At 41.6% G+C, this 26,677-nt stretch overlaps 1 protein-coding gene across 1 annotated transcript in view; it reads left to right on the top strand.

Moving 5' to 3' along the window:
- Positions 1–26,677, top strand: part of SETD3 (SET domain containing 3, actin N3(tau)-histidine methyltransferase) — an 89,897-nt gene that overhangs the window by 62,197 nt on the left and 1,023 nt on the right. The window contains 9 exon segments of the mRNA XM_017857904.1: positions 10,672–10,730; positions 11,541–11,655; positions 18,314–18,388; positions 19,851–20,017; positions 20,902–20,987; positions 24,849–25,009; positions 25,973–25,988; positions 25,991–26,011; positions 26,014–26,661. Of these exon segments, the coding sequence (XP_017713393.1) occupies positions 10,672–10,730; positions 11,541–11,655; positions 18,314–18,388; positions 19,851–20,017; positions 20,902–20,987; positions 24,849–25,009; positions 25,973–25,988; positions 25,991–26,011; positions 26,014–26,420 (1,107 nt within the window). The 3' untranslated portion in view covers positions 26,421–26,661.

The following is a 26,677-nucleotide window of genomic DNA, read 5'->3' as shown; positions in this document are numbered from 1 at the left end:
GGACTCCTAGTGAAATGAGAAAGGCAATTTTAAAAAATCAACTGAAGATAATATGAAATAGTTTCGCTTAATAACAAACCTCTCAGGTACTCTACCCAAAGGTATGGAGATTTTAAATTACATTTGGTTATTCAAGTGTTTTGACTTGTTATAATACCATTCTATTTTGACTCTAATAAATTGTAATCCTATAATTCAGTTCGTTGCAGTTTTAATGGGACATTTTACTAGTAATGTTAAAATATTTGTTTTATTTGTCAAATTTCAGGGTAATATGTTTGAAGGTTCCCTTCTCAGAGGATATGAAAAAAGGTTACTTAGATTTTGAGAGCTATAGCTCTTACTCAGTGACTGTATATTATAAACAAAGAAGTTCTGTTACTTCCATCTGAAAGACCTTTACACCTCTCCGCTGTAGGTGAGAACAGTAATTTGGCTCTATCTAGAGCAACCCAGGGACAGTGTAGCAGATTTTCTCTTTGATTGGTACCTTTGAACACTCTTCGAGCATGGGGAATAGAGAAAGGAGGAAATATGAATAACTGTAAACTGCTTCCCTCAGGTAACCGAGCTTCCTGAGGTGGAGGAGCGGAGCCAGCGCAACTGCGACTTGCTGGTGTCCACAGACCCTCTGTCCCCAGGAGCCTGGGGGGCCGTGGGGCTCCGCAGAGTCACACACTGAGCCTTTGATGGGGGAGGGGGTTTTGAGCTGTGTTTTCTTCCCTGCATCCTCACTCCCCACTCCCCACTCCACTCCTTTGTGACCAGCAGCCAGGTATGGTACAGCGGGACCTTTACCTTAGATTTTGTTATCAGTGAAATTTACTTAAGTAAACTCCTGGCAGCTGGTGACAAGGCAGTGTATGTGATGTATGGGTTTAGATGGTGCTCTTGAGAATGTGGCTGTCTCAGGCTCAGTCAATTGCGGCAGTCCTCCTAAATCAGTGGGATTGACTTACTACATCAGGATTTGGCTTGTCTTTTTTAGAACCCCAACAGTTTACAGAGATGGGTTCTCAGATTCTGTGGTGTACCCCTAGAGCTCATTCCTCGTGAGCTCCTCATAGACTACTCAACTTCCTTTAGGCTTAAAGGCAGAATGTTTAAGGGGCCAAAGTTCATTTCCCTGGCAACGTGACAATAAGGAGAGTTGAAAATAGCCAAAAAGATAACGCTAGTATAATAACTTGATATACTGGTTTAATGATTGGCAAAGCTGTGGAGTGTCTTTGAGGCTATTAAGAGTTATCATAAAAATGATAGGAATTCCAGATGATGGAATATTGGAAATTGTTGGGACATCGATGTGGCATCATTCTAGTGAAGAAAATGCCAAATATGACCTCTCTCATACATGTATTTTATATATGTGTTTTCTGGACAAAACTTCTTCATGTGCATGGTGAACAGAATTAGGCCAGATAGGCCCGGCGCGGTGGCTCAAGCCTGTAATCCCAGCACTTTGGGAGGCCGAGACGTGCGGATCATGAGGTCAGGAGATCGAGACCATCCTGGCTAACACGGTGAAACCCCGTCTCTACTAAAAAAATACAAAAAAACTAGCCAGGCGAGGCAGCGGGTGCCTGTAGTCCCCGCTACTCGGGAGGCTGAGGCAGGTGAATGGCGTGAACCCGGGAGGCGGAGCTTGCAGTGAGCTGAGATCCGACCACTGCACTCCAGCCTGGGCCACACAGCGAGACTCCGTCTCAAAAAAAAAAAAAAAAAAAAGAATTAGGCCAGATAATCTAAGTTACCATCCAGGACTGAGATTTTATGACTGAAGACTTTCAGCCAAACATGGTATTCTTTCTGATGGTGTGGGAAATAATAGACTCACTGTCTTAGTTTTGCTAATGTTGCCTGCCTTTAAACTTCATAATGCCTCTTATAATACCTCTATGGTGAATTTTAAATGAGAACAGTATTTACTAAGCATTTTTCTGGAATTTCACCAAGCAAAAATATATTGACTTTATAAGACTCTATTTATAAAAGTAGGACAACTAGATATCCTTTGCCTTGAAGTAAACTCCAGAAAACTTGTGTCTGGGTTGTTACCTAGCTTCATCATTTATTAACTGGGTAAACTTGGGTATGCTTTTAATGTCTCTGTCCCTGAGTTTCCTCATCTGTAGAATGAGGCTAATAAGTGCCATTTCATAGGAATTGAGGTGAATAAATTATATGTACATAGAGTTCTCGATAGAGTGCCTGGCACAGAGCGCTCAGCAAATGGTGACTGCTAGTGTCTGTCTCCCTCTCCCACTCTTTCCCATGGAGATGACAGAGAGCTTCTTATATACCAAGCCGAGGTCATGCCTTTCTAGGACAGGAGTTTATCTACATGCTCTGAATGTCAGTTACCTTATAAAGGAAATTGGTTTCATTATGGTGGTCCTAATGTTCTTCTCTTGTAAATGACTGATTACTCTGATCATGCTAGATTGACTCATTTAAACAGAGTCCACGGTAGTTATCCTGAATTATTAAAACCCAAAATTGCTGAAATTGAAACTAAAACAATATATTATGAAACTGATGATAATACATAATTCTAGCCTGCTCTTTTGATACCTTCTAGCCTGCTTGTAAAATAATAACGATTTTTGCCGTTCTGTTTATTTCTAGTTTCTTTAATAAGATGGAGGAGTTGCAGGTATATATACCTTTTGAATAAGCATTGATCGCTTGGTGGAGTTGACTTTTTGCAGACCAGAGAATGAGGCTTAATCATGATTTAGAGTCCTTAAGTCAATCAGCAGATTGAGATGTTGGGGGTGGGGGTGGGGAGACAGGTAGTGTCAAAAGGCAAAAAAACGAAAGATTTACTATCTTTAAAGAAGACAGCAGTAGCTTTTCCAATGAGGAAATGGCAGCACAAGTGGGTTGGGCAGCATGCTGCGATGACCTGGCAGGTGCCTAGCCTCACCTCTTCAAAGGGTGTGTGCTACATGCTTGGGGTGAGTTGGGGTTGGGGGGAGATTTGGTGACCATTTGGTACGGAGGACTGGTGGGCTTGATCTATGTTGTTTCTCTTTGGATTCTTAGAATAGAGCTTTCTCAAATGTGTTTAAAGAGAGATTTGGGGGAAAAAATGAGAAGATTCTCTGACCCCTAGATGGTAGAAAAATACTCTGTTTGTAAGAGAGGAAACAGGACAGAAGGATGTGGAAAGCTGTGTTTTTTGAAGCCTGTGGTCACTGCCTTGGTGTGGCAGGGGTGCCCGCATGGGCTGGAGCTTTCCGAAGAGGAATGTGGAGATCAGATTCCCCTGGGGTTGCCAGTCCCTGGTGCAGCCTCTTAGCACCTTTGGAGTCACAGCCCTCCTCCGCTGTCCCAGGAAAAACAGCAGAAGTGTATCTTCTCACTTGGAGAAAGAAGATTTTTTTGTCCCATTCCAGCAGGTGTAGTTAAAAATAAAAATAAATTTTAAAATTTTAAAAAAGAAGAGGAATGCTTTGAATGAGGCACTGAGCAAGGCACTGGGGACTCACAGGTGGTCAGAGAAGACATGGTCCCTGCCTTGCTGAGCCTGCCTGTAGGGACTGCGGGGGAAGAGATGCTAATCAAATGGCCACAGCGCATGCAGTTGTGAAGGGCAGACTGCGGCCCACATGGAAAAGGCAGGAACAGGGCAGGAAGATCAACAGGGACCTGGAGATTGGAGAAGGTGGCCCGGAAGAAGAGGGATTTGCATGACCTTGTGTACCGTCCTTTTGTGGTGTTTTGGTCACTTATTTGTCTTCACTGCTAGGCAGTACCCCCTAATGGTATCAGTGATGTACAGTGCCTTCCACTTCCGAGGCGCTCAGAAAATAAAATACGTGTTGAATGAATGAATTTCTAGTCTTAACCCGTCTTCAACTTTTTTCTAAGTCAATAAATATTTGTTGAGTGAATAATTGACAATCAAAAATGTTGATTGTGACTAAATTTGGTTCATAATTGGTTGCCCATCATAGAGTATACAAATGGTAGCCAATAAGGTTTTTAAACAGATACATCTTTTGCAACGTTTCAACAAATTTTGATTAAATTTAACTGGATGTAGATTATAGATTCAGTGTCTTCCAATGGGAGAAAAAGTTCTTCCATCGTAAGGTAATTTTATAAATTTATTGAACACTGTTATTTCTCCACTAATTTCATTTTCTTAATTTAAATTTTTTAAATTATAAGGTAATACAGATTTGTCATAGAAAATTATATATAAGCAAAAGGCAGAAAATCTTAATGTATTTGAATTTTATTTCATCATATTGAGTGAATTCAAAGAACTTTATGATGAAAATTCCCTGAAGAGTTGGATATAATCTATGCTTAAAATAAACGTCTTAAAATTGATAGAGCTAAACATGTGAATCATGTTTTGATTCTGATTTATGGTCATCAAAACTAAATTTTCGATTCAGGAGATACTTTGTAATTTGTCATTCTGTTAAACTGTATTATATCCACTTAGAAAATAAAATACCAGCAGACGGGTTGATCAGCCTCCTAGAAACTCGCTCTCTTGCATTCTGTTTGTGAGGCTTCATTTGGGGGTAGAAAGGGGAAACCTCAAGGTATTTAGTGTAAAATTTTCTCCTGCCTGCCATCTTTTCCATCTTTCCAGTATTCAGCTTTCTTCCTTTTGTTTCTGTTCCCCCATTTCTCCTCAGTCTGCTTCCTTCTGGGGATGTCCCTCTTCTTTCTCTCTGGTCCCATTCCCTCTCTGATTGGTGAAGTATTGCTTTGAAAAGGAAGGGGGTCTCAATAGGCCTGTAGGATGGGCCGATGGAGCTGTCTTTTGCACCTCCTCTTTCTCCTTAATTTTTACAAAGCACGTGTGTTTGCCAAGGCCATGGATCCACAGTGGGCCTAGGGAGGATGCCACAGGTTGTCTTGCTCAGGAATTTGTCAGACCAGAGATCTCTTGGTTATGTGACATAGGGTCACGTTTCTGAAACTTACAAAATTGCATCTACTCCAAAAGGCCAAATGTGAGAGTTTGTGACTGACCTCATTCTTGCAGAAGGAAGGAAAATGAAACCATTCCTGGAGTTAGGTATGTCTGTTCCTGGCTAATTAGCCCCTGACTATCTCTTTTAATATATGCTTAAGGAGTAAAGCAAAACACGATCCAGCTGGATTTTAGTCAGAAAAATTTAATTGCACGATATTATGGTTTTTTATCAGAACAAGCTAGGTACAACTTCTAAATTATATTTTGTCATTTCTGATACTATAGTCATCAAACAGGGCAGTCACTGAACTCGTCCATAAATATATTTTGAAATTAATAATTATGCATTATGGCAGGATGTAAATTCTTTAACATACAGTATTTAGAAGAGTCATTTCTATGAGCAACTTTCCTTTTTGTATAGTTAAATGCCTCATTGAAGGTGATTAATATATTCAACTTGTTTTTCTTTAAAAATAGTCTAGGTAGAGAAGAATATTCTTTAGAAAAGTAAATATCTGATTTTGAGAAATGTTTGTGTCCTAGAGGGCACTTGTGTGTTCTAATATATATTTTTTTTCTTCAGAGCATTTTGAATCCATCTTTTTTTTTTTTTTTTTTTCTTCGAGACGGAGTCTCGCTCTGTCGCCCAGGCTGGAGTGCAGAGGACGGGCCTCAGCCCACTTCAAGCTCTGCCTCCCGGGTTTATGCCATTCTCCTGCCTCAGCCTCCCGAGTAGCTGGGACTACAGGCGCCCGCCACCTCGCCCGGCTAGTTTTGTATTTTTTAGTAGAGATGGGGTTTCACCATGTTAGCCAGGATGGTCTCGATCTCCTGACCTCGTGATCCGCCCGTCTCGGCCTCCCAAAGTGCTGGGATTACAGGCTTGAGCCACCGCGCCCGGCCTTGAATCTATCTTTAGGTTAAATATGGTCTTTTGAGAATTGTTTTAGGAACTTCCTCTCCATGTATTTATGGAAATACTTACCTTTATTTTATTTTAAAAATGCTTATTGTTAAATGTTTAAAAAACATGAAAAACAGAAAAGTCTTAACTCAAATGTATTTTGTTCCTGTGCAGAGCTGTTAATGTTTCAAAGCTGTTTCATGTACTAGATGTTTCTGAATTAGGGATTCACATAATAATGAATTCTGCTTATTTTGGTTCTCCACAAAGGTTTGTTGTATGAGCTTAAAATAAGCCTGCCGCTGATTTGTGTAACACATATTAACTGTTTGTTTAGTTTAAGTGCATGTCTGTATCTCTCATTTCTGATCACCCTGGAACATTTGCATGCCGCGCAGCAGCCATCTTCTTTTATACTTTATTAAATATCTGTCAATTATAAATATCAAGGTTTTACATTAATGTCAAGATAGTACATCAAAATTCATGGAATATGTGACTTTTCCAAGGGTATTTAATACTTAATGCATTTGTGTCATTTTCTTTCCAGAGATATTGACAGGTTTTATTAAGTGTTTGTTAGGGAGATTTCATTTTATCAAGGGACTATAAAGAGAAGCTGCATGCTAAATCAATTTTTTAAAGCCAGAATATTGTTCATTTTTTCATCTTCAAACACTTATAATCCATAGGTTTTATTTAAATTTCTTCTTGGTTTATTTTTGTTTTATGTGAGTGATAGTTCAAGACAGAACTTTAATAAGGATCAAATATGCTGACTGTAGTGGTTTTTAATTTCCTTAAGCATAGCTACCAGACCCATGCAATATGGTAAATTCTTCAAAATGTCATACTTACATATTTAGCAATATTGCTCTTTTTTATTGAAGCCAAACAAACAATTTTAGGTATTAATCTTTCCCAAACATAGTGATTATTTTGTACTCGGTACAATATTACTGTGTCTCACATGGAATGCCTCCTTTTGCTGGAAGAGGGAAGGGGAAGAGTGCGTCCCTGGGTTGCCTGGCTCTGTAGTGCTTCAGGCCTGATTATGAGCCACGGCAATGGTTCATTTCCCCATCTTCATGTATTTATTTTGTGCTCAAGAAAGCAAAAATACTAATCACTTAAAAAATCTGGAGAAAATCCATGGCTAGTTTCTCCGCCTGTATTTATTGGGAGGTGTGGGCTGAGGGGAGGTACCGCTTCATGAGACCCCGTCGTCTGCTGCTGTTGAGCCCCGTGCCTGAGAGGCCCTCTCACTGTCCTCTTTCTGACAGTGGCAGGCAGAAGCTTCTCAGGGACCCTCCTCATGCATCCCATGTGTGTCTAGGTCTTGGAATCTGCAGTTACAATTGGTTTGGAAGCTAAAACCAATTGGCTGCAGAGAGTATGTTTTCTGTTTTAATTCTACGTTTTTATTTTTAAAGTGCAAGCTAGGAATATCTTCTATTGAAAAGGCTATTGTGATCAACAAAACCTATATAAGCACCACTTTGCTTCAGCAAGTGAGGCTCAGTTATCCTCTGTATAACGTATAAGCTTAAATATTTTCATCTAAGGATATTTTAGGAACTTTCCAGTAATTTCAGATTAAGAATTTTTGGAAGATGTGTTTTAACTTGGTCTTTAACAGGGAAAAGTTTTTTTTTTTTTTTTTTTTTTAATACAGTCATTGTCTGAGCTTAAATGAAAATTATTTGGGATGGACATTTGTCTTATCCTTGTTCACTTCTTCAGAATAAGTAAAAGCATTTATTTTCAAAATTAAATATTTTTTAATATGAATATTTTTGATATTTGAATGTCTCAAGGTTCTTATAAAACTATTAGTTTTATAATAGTCTTATAAAACTAATAGTTTTAGAGGTAGCAGAAATTTTCTTTTAGAAACCAAATTTTACTTGGGTAAAGCTGAAGTAGTAGCTGTTTTTGATAAGCCCAGTTTTGGTTTACAGTAAGTTGCTTTAAAGGCCTTGCCCTGGGAAATGCCAAGAACTCTGTGACTGTAATCTACTCTCTCAAGATGCCAGTAGGTGGCGGTAGTGTCACAGTAGTGAGAGCTCTGTGGAAAGTTATTTCCTTTCTCCCTTAGTGTCACATTTTGCTTCAGTGTCACTGTTAAGTGCATGTGTCAGTGGCAGAATCTTTTTTTTAACCAGAATTATGTACACTGTGTACACCCTATTTCTTAAGAAGATAAGAACAACTATTTCTAACAGATTCTGCAAATATTATGTAACTATGCAGCCAAAATGATCTTCAGAATTAACTGAAGAATGCATTGACACATTTTTCCTTGAGTTTTTTTTTTTTTTTTTTTTTTAATGATTTCATCCTGACTGTGAGCATGGGCTTATATATTGGGTAAGAAATGTGTATGAATAGCAGGGAGAGAAACATTTTGAAGAGTTAATTTTCTGTCTCTTGACAGAGATCACCCATGTTTGGATAGTTGTGTAGGGTCCAAGGCTTCTTAAAGATATTTGAGAGTTAGAAGACACTTCAAGTTATTTTTAGATTTAGCATTTCGAGATTTAGCATTCCAGTTTTGAATATTGTCGTCTTTTCTGCTGTTTCATAAGTCAAACTTCTTAGTGCAGGTTTCAGATTTTTAGACATAGAGATTTAGCAATGGAACTTACTAATTTCCTCCAGTTTAATTCTACAGTTTAAATGAATTAAAATATGTAAAAATAACAAAAACAACACTTTCCCATTTCCTAGAGTATGAAAACAGGCAGGATGTGCAAAGTTCCCAGTTGATCGGGTAATGCGAAGTTTCATTTTATTGTAAGTGAAAGGAAATTTTAGCAATGGAATTCCTTTTCTTTACACTTTTGAAGTTTTTTGTGGTATTTCTTGTGATCAAGTTAGTTTTTTGGGGAAGGGTAGTTCTTATGTACCAATTTGTACTTTAGTAAGGAAAGACCTGAACACTGATATGGTTAAGTTTAATAATTAAATTGAAAACATTTTTAGGACTCTTAGAACATAACCTTGCATTTCATCTGTTACAAAGAAAAGGGAGTGAGAAGCTTCAATCCTGTAGGATTCTCACCTGTCTTCACCAAATTGGTGATCCTCCCAGCCCCCTCCCCCCATAGGATTTCCCCATCTTCCTGTATCAGCTAGAAAATGCCCCTGGACAGTATGTTATTTTATATGTTGACTTACAATATGCCTGTATTAATTTCATTTTTATCACAGAACACATTTTAAAAATTATGTGAATAGCCGGCTGGGCGTGGTGGCTCATGCCTGTAATCTCAGCTCTTTAGAATGCCAAGGCGGGAGGATCACGAGGTCAGGAGTTCGAGAGCAGCTTGACCAATATGGTGAAACCTCGTCTTTACTAAAAACACACACACACACACAAAATTAGCTGGGCATGGTGGCACATGCCTATAGTTCCAGCTACTCGGGAGGCTGAGGCAGGAGAATCCATTGAACCCAGGAGGCTGAGGTTGCAGTGAGCTGAGATCGCGCCACTGCATTCCAGTCTGGGCAACAGAGCGCGAGACTCCGTCTCAAAAAAAAAAATTATGTGAATATATTTTTATATTTTGACATTTCTTCTAAAGGGTTAAAACTGGGCTAAAAGACTCAAGGGGGAGAGACGGGCACCTGGGAGCTAACACCCAATTGGCAGCCTTTTGTAATACATAATTTGCCTAAAATTGTGCACTGAGCACAAGCTTTTGTTTTCTAATTGATTTACAGTTTTAGCTACTTTTACCTCATCCCCTACTGTCCTGCGTAGGGTGCCAACGAGTACATTACAGTGAGCGATGATAAATTACAGTGCACTTGTGATGCCAATGCGTCAGGAGTGAAAACTGCAGGCTACATGGAGCTTCCTGCATTAACAGTGGTGTAGAGACCCGACTTCAGCAGGATTTCATTTGTATCTCAGAAATAACCATTTGTTCGTTTGATCACTTACTGCAATCTGTCTATCAGACTGTAATTGAAACTGAAGATTAAAATTACACTGTTACAGCTTTTAATTTCTTAATTGAGACAAAGTTTTTAAGTGCTTGAAAGGCCTAAGGTGGGGGACATGGTAAAGTGCGAATATGAAATCTATATAATTTCTCTTAAAAGTGGAGTTTTAGTATTTTTACCAAATATTCTCTTGTCCAGGAAAAAAGTAAAATTTAAATATGCTGATCTGTTGTCATTGTCCTGTGTGTTTGTGAAGTTTATTTTATAATCTCACAAACCTGCACTCCTCCTGATTTTCCATGCTTGATCGCATTTGCCATGTATGTGATTCATGTGCAAACACCAAGTTGATTCCCATCAAATGACTTAAGTCAGAGAGAAATGAAAGAGCTTTCAACTGATTAGAGTGCCTTTAATTGTTCCTTTTGTTGACATGGGATTTGAACCCTCTCAGAAGGCCTGTGTGGTACATCATGGCATGAGGTGCAGAGCGGGGCCAGGACAGACCTGGCTTGGGCGGCTTCGCATTTCTGCTTAAATCCAGTGCTCATCGCGTGGGTGTGCCTGCCTTTTGTAAAGTCGGTCCACCTTAAATTGTGTTTTGCGCGGTGTCTGTGTCTGTGGGTGCTGGTATCGAAATATGAAGAAGCAGATTTATGGCGGCTGCTGGGCACAACAAATTAAGTTGACAGTGATGTATGAGAGCATAACAGCGCGATGATCCCTCTGTAGCGCGGCTGGACGCCGCCTGCTTCATTTGGCTCTTGTTAGGATCTGTTAGGCAGCTAAATAATGAAATTCCGCTGACTGATTTCTGTTTTCCCTTTTTCTCTTTTCACCTCTGCTTTCTAAAACTTCTAATTCCCAGACCCATCCTCATGCCAACAAACTGCCCTTGAAGGATTCTTTCACTTACGAAGACTACAGGTTGGTGTGGGCTGTGGGTGTGCCTTCGTGTTGGGGGTGCTTTCTAAGTGAAGTGGGATCCTGGAAGGGAGGGAAAGGCTTCAGTGAGAAGTGACCTGCTGTGACCATTAAAGCATCCGTACAGAGCTCATCTTTCAGAAGTTATCACGAGCAGCTTGGATAAGTATCGGCATTTTCATAGCCACGTAGAAATTGCCATTAACCTGTCGTGGCAGGGGATTAGCTGAGGTAGCCAAATGCTACTTGAGATTAACATTAGTGCAGGGTGGTCCTATGGATTTTTCTTTTCTTATTTAAAAAAGACTATGTTAGTGTAAAATGGGGACTTTTTTTGAACGGAGAGATTTAATTCACTGCACAGTGTAATAAAAAAGTCACGTTTTACATTTCTTACAATTCATAGAGGATTTCTGATCAGAAAGGAGTTTTATGGTTTGCTTTTCAATGAGGCTTAAAATAGGTGCAGAGTCAGCATTTGGGCAAAAGAGGGTTGGGTTGGGGGGTGTCGGGGAGTAGGTTTTGTGAGTCATGAAGACCCGGGAAGGGGCCTGAGCCCTGCGCAAAGCCCTCTTTCCGGCTCTGCCTCTTGGGAACAGTCTCCCTTAAGCACTCAGTCCTGCATTTCCCCTGGCTCTTTAAAACCCTGGGTTTGTTTTTAAATGATGATGAGGGCCAGACATTACCTTTGTTACTTAGGAAAAGACTTTGTACGTTTGTAAGAGGTCAAACCTAAATTTTTGGTTATGTTATTTCTTACTGCAATTGGCTTTTAAATGTTCCAACCTTAAATCACCATTTGTCTTGTTATAGGTGGGCAGTCTCTTCTGTTATGACGAGGCAAAACCAAATTCCCACAGAGGATGGTTCCCGAGTGACCCTGGCTCTGATTCCTTTATGGGACATGTGTAACCACACCAACGGCCTGGTAACGACCTCTTCTCCTGTGTTGTGTTGAATCTGGGAGGCTGTTGTTGCTAAGCTTTGGGAGGGGGCTGTTATTCCACCTACCCATCGTACCCGCCCCCCCGCTGCCTCCCTCAAAAGGAGTAAACAAAACCAAACCGGCCACTCCTCCCCACCGCCCACAAATAGAAGCTGGTATTTTTCTTTTACTGCATTGACTAATACTGAAAACTGGGAGCTTGAATCTTACACCATTTTCAAAAGCCACAGTGAACTACATGTATTTGCTAAGCCATAATTCCAGCCTCAGCATTCATTTTCTTATCTTATTGTACCACAGACTAAACCAAAGTTTCTTTTTACTTATTCTCTTTAAAATGCTCATTTATTGGGGGAAAAATCATATTTCTCATTTTCCCTTTTGTGTCTTCTTTTCTTTGCTGACTGTTTCCAGTTCTGTACTGTTGATTCTTTCTCGTCCCCGGTCCCTTCCCCTGGCCATGTTTATGAACCTGTGTTTGTTACTCGCTTTCCTGCTGTGGGTGTGGGAGGAGGGGCTGGTGCCTTCGGCTCCTCGCCCTTGAATGCAGGAGTCAGCTGGCATCATCACACCTGGGAAGCCTGGGGAGGAGGAAATTGTATTATTATGGTTACCCACAGCTGGGAAGAGGAGGAGCCTGGCTCTGTTTCTCCACATTCTTCGGATTCCAGGCAGCAGCATGGGTGAAGCGCTCTGTGCTCTGTGAGAGAGTTGTCTGATAAAGATGTCCTGATATTAGTAGGCAGAAATATGATACATTTCAGATCATTTTGAAATATCATACTTTATACTAGTATACTGGTTTGATTAGGTTTGATGTTCATCTTTTCTCTGTCAGCTTTCCTTGTGATTAGCAGTATTATAAATAGAATAAAGAAATGCCGTGAATGATTATTTCACATTGAATTCCCCAGAATGGCCAGAACACACGTCGTGTGTGCCAGACACTGAAGGCAGAATATCCTAGTGCTAATTTGGGAAGGTCTAGCAACAAGTATGCTCTTGAATCTTAAAAGTATTTAAATTGTGACAGGAAAGAATAGTTCCATTTTGTAATTACATTTTGCCTTTAGATATGCTTAATTAGTAATAAATACTAAGACATAATAGCATGTTTTATAACTTATTTTCATTAATGAATATAATTTTACATTTTTTGTTTTCTTTTTCTTCAGAGGTATTTTAATTGATCATAAGCTGGAAATTTAAAAAATCTTCAAATGGCTTTTAATACCTGACTGTAGTATTTTCTTTTCTTTTTTTGAATTAGATCATTTTTTCCCAAACTCAATTGATTATTAGAGCTCTTTTTAATAAAATTAAAGCAATAATGGTTGGTTTTACTCTAAACAAAAAGAATTAACACAGGAGCCTCTGTAGTAAGGTGAGCAGTGCCCTACCCCCAGCCTCATGGCCCACCTGGTGGCGTTGAGACCACCACCAGGCCACCGTGGTCCCTAGCAAAGCTTCCATCCATTGGCACCTCACACACTCATCTGCACATTGATTTTTATTTGGCTTCCATGTAAATGAGCTAAAACAATTCCTTTTCCCCTACCAAATGTTAAAAAAAAAAAAAAAAAAAAGGTTAGTTTATCTCAAAATAAAAGTAATAAATTAATGACAACCAATGCTGTATTTTCCCTAATATGACTTACATACTTTTTAACCTGCCACTGTCCTGGCAGAAACAGTGCTAACCTGTAGAAGGTTTATTCAGGATGCTGGTACTTTGTCTTACAGTGGTTATGTTCCTGACATTCTGCACTCTGCACTCTTGTTGAACTGTTTCCCATTGTAATTATAAGACTTCATGGGAAATTTTCTGGGGTAGAATTTGAGAAATTCTATTTTAACGCTACAGAGTTGTATATGATACGTGGTACAGTTAATGTCTTTTTAAAAATAAAGTCTTGAAATCAAGGCTCGCCTTTTAAGACAAGAGATTTTCTTTTTTGTGTGCGTCTATCCTGACGATCATCTTCTTATTGTCAGTCTACCCTGACTATCACTCAGGGAGTAGGTAGAATTTGTAACCCAGCAACGCTGTCTGCTTCTAACAGTATCCCAAAAACCTGATTATGGTAGTAGAAACAGAAGAATCAAGTCAGTAACAGTAATTCCAAACCAGTGACAGCAAGGAAATGCTAAAGAAAGTAAGGGGCTGGATGAACACCTAGGCTAGAGATTCTGGTGAATATGAACTAATTTCCTAGCCACTCGGAGAAATAAATGTAGAAAGGGTTATAAGGTATGGTACTAAGCTGGAAGAAACAACGTATCTTTATATCTTGCATGATTTGTTCAAACTTAATGTAAGCAGCAGGTTTCCTTTGTTGAGGGTTTTTCGGTTGATATGAGAAGGACCCTTCTAAGTGACTGATAGACAGTGGTGTTAGTTCCCTTACAGAGAGTATGTTGGAATAATCAGTGCTTGCATTTGAATCTGCGACTCTACCAGGCGGGATGAGAGGGCAGCTGGAAATCCAAGCACAATGGAGGGAAGTTCTTTTTCAAGGTCCTGCTGTTTGTATATCGAAAAAAAATCTAAAACATTTAGATTTAGATGAGTCTTACAGTCTCAAAAGCCCATTTTTACAATAGCAGACAAGTCTCTCCGAACAGCCTGTCCCCCCACACCCTCTGTGCACACAGGTCTGACTCACCTCTGGTTCCCTGCTATTCCTCAGACACCAGCAGATTCCTTCCCTCTTGCTGTCACCTCTGCCTAAGACCCCCCATTCCTTAGGCACTTATGGGACTCGCTCATAGACCTCCTGTAGCGTGGCTTCCCTGAGCACCTGTGTAGAATGACTGCGCCTCCAGCTCATCCACCCTGCTGCCCTGTCCTGTCGCATTTCCCTCTGTTGTCCAGATCCTCTGTTTCTGCCTTTTAAAAAAAATTATTGTTTGTTCACCCCCTGCCTCCCATTAGAATGGAAGAGCCATGAACGCAGGGTGATTTTGGGGGAGGGTCTGTTTTGTTCGTTGCTATATCCCGGTGCCTGGTATTTTTTTAATGAATTCATGAGTGGCGAATAAATGAGTGTGAAAACCCCACGCCTAGGAAAAAAGATCAGAAAGAAATAAACAAAAATGTTAACGTGATTGTGATGTTTTTTCTTTGTTTTTTAAAATATTTTCCAAATTTTATTTGATGACCCTGTATTACTTTATCCCCCTCCCACCATGAAATCAATATGATATATATTTGTTGAAGAAAATTTGAAAAACACAGAAAAGAAAATGTAAATGATCTACAGATCTTCCCTCTGTTCCCATCTTAGGGATGTATGTGTGTGTATATCATGCTCCTCCTCCTATGTTACTTTTAATATGTAAAATAGAATACAGCTGTGCACCAAGTGTGCCGTCGAGTTACCAAACCAGCCACAGATGTGAGTGGTGTGTGCCACAGGCAGGCGGTGGCTTTCAGGGAGTAGGGCTCCGTGAAGCTGCTGGAGGCTTCCACTCCCTGCTGGGTTCCTCCTCCAGCATTGCCAACAAACTCAGGCTGCCACCCGCTCCCCTCCCCTGGGCACACTTGAGGCTCCTGTGGGACTATTCTTCGTTTCACGTGCTTTTATATATATACATATATATATAAATTTTTTTTCTACCTATGTCTCTTTCCCACTAGATGTCCCTATGGGTAGGGACTGAGACTTTTCATGCCATTTTCCAGTTGCCTAGGTTAGGGCCTGGCATAGGATGACACTCAATATTTATAGAAGGGAAGTTAGCTGGCTGTGTGGGAGGCAGGAAGCGGCACGTGGAGCTGGGCAAGGAGGAGGTGGAAGGACCCTGTCCTTGCTTGACATCGGGAGGCTGCCCCTGCACCAGCCCTGGCCCTCCCAAACCCTCCCCTCCTAGTTTGGGCTTCAAGTCAGAGCTGGTCAGTGGCTGCAGATTTCTGGGCGTAGGTGGTAAGTTCCAGGAGCTCCTGCCAGAAGGCCCTTGCTGAGCAGTGGGGTCCTAACAGCCTTGGAAGACCCCTCTGCAAGCCCGCCCTGGGAGGGCTCTGCTCTGAGAGAGTCCTCTAGAAACCTGGCTTCACGCAAAGGAAAGGCGAGGCCTGTGCTTCCGCCTGCAGTTCTTTGCATTGAGACACACTTTTGATACCATCCTAGAGGAAGTGTTTGGCGGTGCCACACAAAGAAGTTAGACACTCAGCCTCCAAACGTTCTGACCCTTGCTGAGAAAGGACTGCAGACCAGGGCAGGAACCAGCCTGTTTGCCTGTCAGGGTTGCTGTGGACATGTTAAGCCATTTCTTGGAGCTTGACGTCTGCCGAGAGTGGGAAATAATCTATAAAATACCCTTAAACACCCATAATCCTTTCTCCACAATCTCCCTCAATTTTCTCTTCCTTCCTCTAACTTCCCTCCTGTTTGTGCTGCTGGCAGGTCCCTGTGTACTTGTACTGCCAGCACCCTGGGAGTGCCTGGATTCCCTCCTGGGAGTGTACGATATGGGCAGCTTGTCATTCCACTTTGTTGTCAAGGTGATGTTTTGGGGTCAGAAAAGTACATCCAGTGTTGGGCAGGAACTTCCTGGAGTTGATTTTAATTCAATTGAAGTGTTTAAAACGTTCTGCGAGTGAAATGTTCTAGAATACTTGGCTTCATTTATTTCTCATTGCTGCCTATTTCTCATTGGTCTTTGCAGATCAGAACCTTGAAGGACTCTTAGACATATGGTTAATAAACCATATTTATTCTTGGGATATTGAGTTTTAAAGATTCGTGTTATATGGCCTTCCATTCCAAAATGCCATTCCCTAGACTCAAAAGTCATCTTTTGAATCCAAGCTGTTGATGCCTTATTAGCAAGGAGCGCTTGTGGCTGCTGTTAGTCTTTGATTCTCCAGGATAAAATAAGTAGGTCAAAAAGTAATCAGTGACCATCGAGAGACAATCTAGGAGATTGGGCGCTGCTCTAAAAGACAGGACTCTGAGAAGGAGCTTTTAATAGAAGCTGGGGACCCTTTCCATTCCCCTGGGGGTTCATGCATCACGTGAATATTCTCAAAGGCCACTTCAGGTTTTAGGTTCTGTGTGCTGAGCACTCGGGACACAGAGATCAACAAGGGGCTCTGGCTTTCAAGTCTGACTGACAGGGAGACAGGTGCACAGATGACGTGGCTTGGGCTGGAGGGTGTAAGGACTGGGCTGTGGGAGTGCACAGGAGGGTGGGGTGAGGAGGGGCTTCCCCGAGAAGCCAGGCCACAACAGGAGTAGAAGGTACTGTCAGGCCGGAGGGAACTGGGACAGCAGGTGGGTGGCAGTTCCTGAAGCTGGAGGGAAGCGTGAGCTGCCTCCGTATTCGGCCGTGCTCAGGAACTTGGGGTTTATTCCGAAGGCAGAGCGGAATCATAGGAAGATTTTGAACAGGAGAGTGACATCGTACAATTAGCAACTCCGCAAGGACAGTGTTGGATTTTGAGACTAGGTCCCAAAAGTTGGAAGGTTTTTGCAAAAAACAAGCTAGGCGAGAAGGAATAAGGACTGTAACCATGCAGAGGAATGAGGAAGAAAGTCATCCAAATGGTAGTATTTACTAGATGAAATGCTGACCAGATGAGATGCGAGGGTTTCCTTGTAACTTGTGTCCTGAGGCCATGACATTGGCTAACCTTCACTAAGATAGGAGAGCTTAGAAGGAGATGCAGTTTTGGGGTATAGTGAGAGGATTTTCTTTCTTTTTTTTTTTTTTTTTTGAGAGGGAGTCTGGCTCTGTCGCCCAGGCTGGAGTGCGGTGGCCGGATCTCAGCTCACTGCAAGCTCCGCCTCCCGGGTTTACGCCATTCTCCTGCCTCCGCCTCCCAAGTAGCTGGGACTACAGGCGCCTGCCTCGTCGCCCGGCTAGTTTTTTGTATTCTTTAGTAGAGACGGGGTTTCACCGTATTAGCCAGGGTGGTCTCGATCTCCTGACCTTGTGATCCGCCCGTCTCGGCCTCCCAAAGTGCTGGGATTACAGGCTTGAGCCACCGCGCCCGGCCGAGGATTTTCTATATTTATTTCTAATGGACTTAGAAACTCTCACATTATATTTCTCAGCAGAAATAGAGGGAATAAGATACAACAAAGTTATTTTATTTTGCCTTTGCATGCTTGAAAGTTTTCATTTCTTTAATTCAGATCATATATCCATAATTCAGAAATAGAGCTTTTCTTTTCCCTGATTCTTTATCCAATGGAAAACCCACTTTGGTTTCTTAGTGGCCAAAATTAGATAAAGATAATACTTGCAAACGAATGAGGGTAGTGCAGGTCATCAGTGAACTGAAAGGAGGCTTAGGTGCGCCTGTGGGAGGCGTGGCCTGTGGGCTTACTGCCCTCACTGCTGCCAGGGAGGCCCAGAGGCGATTATGTTTTGTTGAGTCCAGCAAGTGATACTCTGTACAGTCTCTTTATCCAACCGTACTTTATTTCAGGTGTGTAATTTTGCATAATCATCTCTGATGTAACTAGAGTTAACCTCAGTGCTCAAGCAGTTCTTTGCCCCATTTTCCAAAGCACTCAGATGCACCCTTTTGAGTACCTTTGGATCCCCTTTCTCCTCTGATTGCCAGAAACAAGTTCATGATTAAGTGCCTGTGTTTGCCTCACCGTCATTTCCTTCCTTCTCCCGGGGCTAGATCACTACCGGTTACAACCTGGAAGATGACCGCTGTGAGTGTGTGGCTCTGCAGGATTTCCGGGCTGGAGAGCAGGTGGGTCTTGTGGCATTTCACAAAATGTGAACCAGCCATTGGGCACTAAGTTAACACTGTGTTGGTAGTCTTAAAAAGAAACTTAGAGGCCGGGCGTGGTGGCTCAAGCCTGTAGTCCCAGCACTTTGGGAGGCCGAGACGGGCGGATCACGAGAGGTCAGGAGATCGAGACCATCATGGCTAACATGGTGAAACCCTGTCTCTACTAAAAAATACAAAAAACTAGCCGGGTGTGGTGGCGGCGTCTGTGGTCCCAGCTACTCGGGAGGCTGAGGCAGGAGAATGGCGTGAACTCGGGAGGTGGAGCTTGCAGTGAGCTGAGATCGCGCCACTGCACTCCAGACTGGGTGACAGAGCGAGACTCCCTCTCAAAAAAAAAAAAAGGAACTTAGGAAAAAAAAAATGTAGAATTCACATTGAGGATTGTTTTTCTGGAATGCATCTCGAGACCTGAACCCGTAGTACACATATTCACTCGTGCTTCACTCACTTGTTGTGCTTTGCATTGTGCTTTGGGTCCACAGAGAAAAGTATTTGAACACAGTTATTGGTACAATTGGCCTAATATTTGTAAATATTTATAACACTGTTAACTAAAAATAAAGTGTATTATGACACTAAAACAATTTTTAAAATTTCATAAACTGTGTTGCCTTTATTTTTTCTACGATTAGAACCTTCTTTATAAGAGTATTTAAGGGGCAAAAGCAAGGGAATCTGTTGTCTTATACTTTCATTTTAATCTCAGGTTTTTTAATCTAGTAGTTTGGGTGGGAGGAGGGGTAAGCCTTTGGGTGAGTTTGAAAATATGTGTCTATAAATTCCCACATTCTATCAGTCTACACCCAAGCAGACAGTACGGACATGGAACTCACATCCGTAATTGACATTCCAGTTGAGACAAAATAAAAAATACTTGTCTAGCAAAGTACTGATCTGTTCCTTCTTTAGAAAAGTTTATAAACCCACCTGCTAGGTGCAGGATTAATTGCCACAGGACCTGGAAATAAGTTTCTGACAGATACTGCTCTACAGTTCCAAAAAAGACCCTGCTGTATTAAAAGGATGGGAAGAACTTGGTGAATTTTAAAATGCAGTCTTACAGAAATAGCCTTGTTGTCCTTTGAAAGAAGAGGATTATAATAGAGGCCTGATGACCCCAGGCACCTGGGGTCCTTTGAATAGTAGTAAGGCCTTTGGTGGTGCTTTCTCCTGGCTTCGCCTCTCCACGCGGTGATGGAAGTGGGTGCTTGGTCTCAGACGGTTTGGGAAGTTGGGAAAATTGCACAGCGTCACCCTTGCAACCTATGCCAAACAGGTGTATCAATACTTTCAGCTATTTCGTGTCATTAATGTAAGGTAGCATTAAATATATGAGCACTAAGCCTTTGCCCTGCCCTGTGTTAAGAATACATGCCAAGTTTGTCTAATGCCCTTTTCTTTTTTCTTTACTGCACCTCAGATTTACATTTTTTATGGCACTCGATCCAATGCAGAGTTTGTGATCCACAGTGGTTTTTTCTTTGACAATAACTCACACGACAGAGTGAAAATAAAGCTTGGAGTGAGTAAAAGTGACAGACTCTACGCCATGAAGGCCGAGGTCTTGGCTCGTGCCGGCATCCCCACGTACGTAGAAAAGCATCGGTTGGCCCTTTCCTGCAGTACTTGAGCTATTTCCAGTTGCATAGTGTTTAATTGGTGTGTTAATAAAACTTCTCCCCAGTAGTTTGTCTTAATCCGTTTGTCCCTGTGGCACAGCAAATTTAAGCCATGGCGACGCTCGGTGACTTACCAGCATTTTCAGATACACATAATTGTGTCGTTGGGCGCATTCACAGTCAGTTCTGAGGGATATGGCCTGAAATCCTCATTAAGTTAAATAAGTACTTTCGTATCATTCATGTCTTTCACCTTGAAAAGGTTAATGGCCTGGATCAATTTGTTTCATTTAATTCTTTGCTACCATTAGTTTCTGTAATGAAGTCATGATCCTCAGTGATTTCAAGAATTTCTAGTTAAATTCCTTAAGATTTTCTTGCATTTGAGGCATAAAATGATAAAGAAGACAGGAATTATGATTCATTAGTTCTCCAGGGAATGGAGGAACCATTCTTAATGAAAATGGATTATCCAGACCTTTTTTTATTGAACTTGTCAATATTTGATTAATGATTAAAGTGTGAACTCAAATTATTGTGAACACTTTTTAAAAACCATGTGTATGTTTAATGTTTTGAATGTGTTGTGTGCAACCTGAGATTACAGCTGTCAGGCTCTAGGAAAAACTGGCGAGGATGGACTCCAATTCTGGATGTCCACTTCCATCCGTCCCAGCCTGTGGCCTTTTGCAAGGGCTGAAAATCGTGCTCACAGTTCAGATGAGGAGCTGGAATCTTCCAGCTCGGCTCTCCTTGAGGACAACCACACATGCTGTAGACTTTAGGGATCTCACTTTGGAGCAGGTGGGTAACAGCAGCAGGGTGACTGATGTTGCTTTCTGCTTTTGTCAGTTCCAGCGTTTTTGCGTTGCATTTTACGGAGCCGCCCATCTCTGCTCAGCTTTTGGCTTTTCTCCGAGTATTCTGCATGACTGAAGGTACGTCATTTCAGGAAAAAAGAGATGTTGACTTTTTTATTTTTAAATCATGGAAGTGTAAAGCATAGGGGTTCGGATTATAAGTAAAGTGGATTAAAACTACATTACTTTTGGGAAGAGGCAAGATGGCAATACTGGAGAAAGAAGAAATTGATTTGTTTTACCCTGGAAATGTTTTATTAAGTCCTCAATGTGTTGTCAATATTAATTTGTAATACACAAATAATTCTCAACTGCATTTGAAGAAAACTTAAAACATCTTGGATCAGGTAAATATATCAAAAGTCTACATTTGTAGCCTGACAGAGCCTCATTTCACTCACAGGGCACTAGTCTTTTTCACTTAGATAGAGCAGTTCAGGATCAGTTGATCCTGTGATGTTGTGTAGTCAGCTGTGGCATACGTGGACCGTAGGACTTTATTTGTTAACCTACTCTGCATTCTAAATCTGAAATTGCCAGCAAGCATTTTAATGCCAAGCATCCTGTTAGAGTAAATAACATTGCAAACAGAATCTGTGTAGAACACAAAATGTTCCTGGCTACAGCCTCTTATTTCAGGCCCAGAAAGAGTTAAGTATATGTATTGAGCATCTACTTTTGCATTTGCTTAAACAAGTCATTTGGGGTTTCTTATACTGACATTTGACCTCTCATGGTTGTGTTTTTATTTTTCATACTGAGATGTATCTTAACAAATTTCCTGGTCCTGAGGTTTCATTTTTAAGTGTGTGTGTGTGTGTGTGTGTGTGTGTTTTGCTGTTGTAAACTGCCTTAAATCCTGTGCAGAACAGACTGAGTAAGAATGAGTAAATGAGTGTTTGACTGAGTGAACAGACAAAAAAGTGTTCTAGATGGAAGCTGCCCAAGCACTTCCTTGGTCAGAGGAAGCAGTCGTGGCCCATGCAGGGGAAGCTGCTGTGCTCAGCGGTCACTGGCTTTGGTTTTAATGTCTGGATCCAGGGAGCAGTGCTGCAACAAGTCGAGGGCTTGACGTCACGCTGGAGGCAGAAAAAACCTAGTTCCAAAACAGAGAGAGGCAGTTCACACACCAACTGCAGAACCCAAACTGAGATACAGTCATTGTTCCTTATAAGCAACCCTATCGCCTGGATGTACATTCAAGTGGGAGTTTTGGTGCTTTTTGTACTTTGGTAATGGTTCATCAATTCAATTTAATGAACACGAGTTAAGGGGTTAACTGTGAGCTTTTCTTGCTTGTATGTGGATACAAAATTGAATGTTGCAGTTCATATACTCAAGAAATTTATAATTAGGTGATGGTGATGATATTCCTAGAATTTGGGAAGCGTTCACTGTGTGCTAGGTATGATGCTAAATGTGGTATATGCTGAATTTTAATCCCATCAGCCTTGATTGATAAGTGCTCCCATTTTACTGATGTAGAGGATAAGTATTAGCTGGGCATGGTAGCACATGCCTCTAGTCCCAGCTACTTGGGAGGCTAAGGTAGGAGGATTGTTTGAGCCTGGGAGGTGAAGGCTGAGTAAGACCCGGCTGGGGGAAAAAAAAAGAGAATAAAGTTGGGTGGATGCTATGGCTCATGCCTATAATCCCAGTACTTTGGGAAGTGGGAGGATTGATTGAGCCTGGGAGCTTGAGGCTGCAGTGAGCCGTGATCTTGCCACTGCACCCCAGCCTGGGCAACAGAGCAAGACCCTGTCTAAAAACAAACAAACAAAAAACCCAGAGGATAAGTAACTTGGCCAAGGTTGCTCAGTAAGCAAGTAATGACCCTGACTTAGAACCCAGCTCTGTTAACTCCAGAGCCCATGCGCAGGACATCCCACGTTGCTCCTACTGGCTCAAGAATAACATAGTACATGGAAAAAAGTGTTAGTACTCTAGGGGTCTGGAGGAAAGACATTTGAGTTAAACCCTGGAGCTCAGTGATAGTTTGGACATGGTAGAGCAGGAGGTGAGGGGTATGACTGAAGACCTTTAGCAGAGGGAGGAGCTTGAGCAGGAACCAGGGAGAGGGTGGAGGGCACTGGGCTCTTTACTCTCTGTAGTGAGCATACACCATGGTGGCCAGAATGAGGGGCAGGGATAATTTGCAGGCCCTGTGTGCTGGAGGAAAGCTCGGGAGGGTTCTTGCTGCAGGAGCTCCCGGTCAGCTCATGCTCTCCAGGCAGGCCACATGCTACATTGTCTTACTCCCCGTTTTGTAGGCTTTATTTCTCCAGGAATGTGAAATGAGTCCAGTTTCACTTTTAAAAAATGAGCGGAGAGAAAGTTCTGCCGCACACCTGCAGCTTCCATCGTTGCAGAGTGCAACTTGGGCAGATTGAGGGAGGAGATGAAGGAAGGAAACAATAACCTTCATATTGGGGGCCTTTGAAAAGAACTTTCAACCACTAAGAAGGCTTAAAAAAAAACAGAACTTCCGTGTTGTATATAAAGAATATAAAATGAAGACTCAAAACTAAAAATCCTGAATTTCATCATGATCTTTACTAACAAATACAAGTTAATAAACTTCTTTTTTGAACATTAGATAGCCTGTTTTCTTAAAACTGCTTGAATCCTTTTAGGTCTGTTGATTCTCTTTAGTTTCTCTCTAGTCATAGACAATTTGTCATGTCAAGACAATTGCTGGATCTTTGAATTACTCTAACTAATACTAATAAAAGTTTGGTTTGCTGGCAGCAGTTCTTCAGTTTGAATTGTAAATAGTGACAGCTGTGAGGCATTTTGCTCTGAAAGAGACACTGTCTCCTAATCGCATAAGAAGCATGGGTCTGTTTCTTGAGCATGAATAGGATCGGCTTGTTTTGGTTTTGGAGATAATGTGCTGGGAGATAAAACGCTAAGAGCAGTTGCTGAATTCTTTCCTCTTCTTAAATATATTTGGAGATAATTGAGATGTTCACTTGTGTGTATTTGTAATTCCTATGTAAATTCCTGACAAGTGAGAGAGATGGGCATATTTTTCATTAACTAAGTTTTTTTTTTTTTTTTTTTTTTTTGAGACCGGGTCTCGCTCAGTTTCCCAGGCTGGAGTGCAGTGCCCACTGCAGTCACCAGCTCCTGGGTTCGAGGCATCCACCACCTCAGCCTCTTGAGTAGCTGGGACTACAGGCATGTGCCACCACACCTGGCTCATTTTTGTATTTTTTCTAGAGATGGGGTTTCGCCACATTGCCCAGGTTGGTCTCAAACGCCTGGGCTCAAGTGATCCACCTGCCTTGGCTTCCCGAAGTGCTGGGATTACAGGTGTGAGCCACTGCGCCCGGTCCATTAACTCAATTTTCATAGTGCTCCTGATGGTAGCACTGTTTGATTGAGGCTCTTGTTTCCTTCAGTTTGTGGCTTGTTACAAAAATGGCTTAAATAGCTTGGTCAGGTCACCTACGAGAATAAGTGCCAATCAGATTTACAGTTACGGGCTCACAGGATTGTTGTGGCTCTTGTTCCTTTCACAGTTTACATTGTTCACCTAAGTGTCCTTTTTGACTGGGTTGGTGTGACTGAGCTTATGGCTAGCAAAAAGGGTGTTGTCAAAATAAGGGGTCCATGGCTGTCGATTGTCTTTAAAAAGTATCTTGTGAAACTGTCTAAAGGTTCTCAGTATCCCTCACAGAAACAGTGAAAAATGGAGTGCTACCAAGGCTTGATCTGGATTCCAAATGAAGAAGGCCTGACCTAGTGTTGCTCCCCAAAACTCAGCTCTGCTCTACTTTGGAGAATCTAGGAGTGTCCTGGCCCATTGCATAGGGACAGCTTTTACTGTGGGAAAATGACATTGTTGGAAACAATATTTTCTAAGGTGGATTGCTTGTTCAAATGAGAAGGAGTGCTGTGTTTTCCTCCTGACATTGCCATTTGTATTTCTTGTAGAAGAACTAAAAGAACACTTACTGGGAGACAGCGCTATTGATAGAATCTTCACCTTGGGGAACTCAGAATTTCCTGTTAGCTGGGACAATGAGGTCAAACTTTGGACGTTTCTTGAAGATAGAGCCTCACTTCTTTTAAAAACATACAAAACAACTATCGAGGTAATTAGACTAAATTAATGAGGATTTGAACTTTGTTGTGTTGTTAAGATGTTTAATGAGACTTGGTGCGGTGGCTCACGCCTGTAATCCCAGCGCTTTGGGAGGCTGAGCGGGGCAGATCACGAGGTCAGAAATTCAAGACAGGCCTGGCCGACTTGGTGAAACCGCATCCCTACTAAAAATACAAAAATTAGTTGGGCATGGTTTGTAATCCCAGCTACTTGGGAGGCTGAGGCAGCAGAATCGCTTGAACCCGGGAGGTGGAGGTTGCAGTGAGCCGAGATCTCGCCACTGCATGCCAGCCTGAGTGACAGAGCAAGACTCCGTCTCAAAAAAAAAAAGAGATATTTAATGAGAGATTTCTTGTTAATTCTAAACTACTGTAATAGTTTAGCAAAATGATTGCATTTGAAATTTTCCATTTGTTTAACAAAAAAATCATATTTAGGCATTGTTTATTAGAAGATACATTTTTTAAAGTATTTAATACTTTTTTTTATAATTTCTAATTCACATGATTTCACAAACATTTTCATTTGTGTTTTTTAAGTTCACTATTGAGTCACTAACTTCAAATACGTCTTTCTCATTCATTCGTTCCTTCACTGTTGCCATTCACCCACGTGCTGCCCTGGGGCTACATCAGTGCCCAAGATGGACAGGATGAGTTTTAAATCAGTGAAGTTCCCTGACAGATGGGGTAGCACTGTTTGATTTAGGCTTTTCTTTCTGGTTTTGTAACAGTTTCATTGAGATATAATTTACATACAATAAAAGGCACACTTCTGAAGCGTACATTTTGATGTGAGTGGTCATGTGACACCTGCCCAGTCAAGTGTTAGAACCTCCCGTCACCCCAAAAAATTCCCTCATGTCCCCAGTCACAACTGTTGTGCCCTCTGTCTCTATAGTTTTGCTGATTTAGACTTCTTATAATTAATTTTGCTCTTTTTTGTTTTCCAGGAAGATAAATCCGTCTTGAAAACCAGGATCTTTCTGTTCGTGCAAAATGGCCATCAAATTGCGCTTAGGTGAGAAAGAGATTTTGGAAAAAGCGGTCAAGAGTGCAGCTGTCAACCGGGAATTCTACCGCCAACAGATGGAGGAAAAGGCTCCGCTTCCCAAATACGAAGAGAGTAACCTTGGGCTGTTGGAGAGCAGCGTGGGGGACTCGAGGCTCCCCCTGGTCTTGAGAAACCTCGAGGAGGAGGCTGGAGTGCAGGATGCCTTGAACATCAGAGAGGCCATCAGCAAAGCAAAGGCCACAGAAAACGGGCTTGTAAACGGTGAAAACTCTATCCCTAATGGGACCAGGTCCGAAAATGAAAATCTCAATCAAGAAGAAAGTAAAAGAGCCGTTGAAGACGCCAAAGGATCTTCTTCAGACAGCACTGCTGAAGTTAAGGAGTAGCTCCAGGTGAAGCTGGGTGGAGGATCCAGTGGAGCAGGAGTTGACGGACGGTCCGTTCACATCGCTGTGTTTCCTTGTTAACATTTTTCTTTCTGCAGAGAGGAAGATATGTTTTTGCTGCTTTATATAAAAATGGTTTTTTTAAGTTATTTTACAAATCTAGCTTCCCTTTTTGATTAAGATTGCCATCTTGCTTTTAGGCAAAACAAACCAGTTAACAGCCACAAGAAAGGGGGAAGAGGTGCCTGTGGGAGATT

This window comes from Rhinopithecus bieti, unplaced genomic scaffold (genome assembly GCF_001698545.2).
Source record: "Rhinopithecus bieti isolate Rb0 unplaced genomic scaffold, ASM169854v2 scaffold_41913, whole genome shotgun sequence".
Lineage (NCBI taxonomy): Eukaryota > Metazoa > Chordata > Mammalia > Primates > Cercopithecidae > Rhinopithecus > Rhinopithecus bieti.
This window is presented reverse-complemented; position numbering and strand designations above follow the sequence as displayed.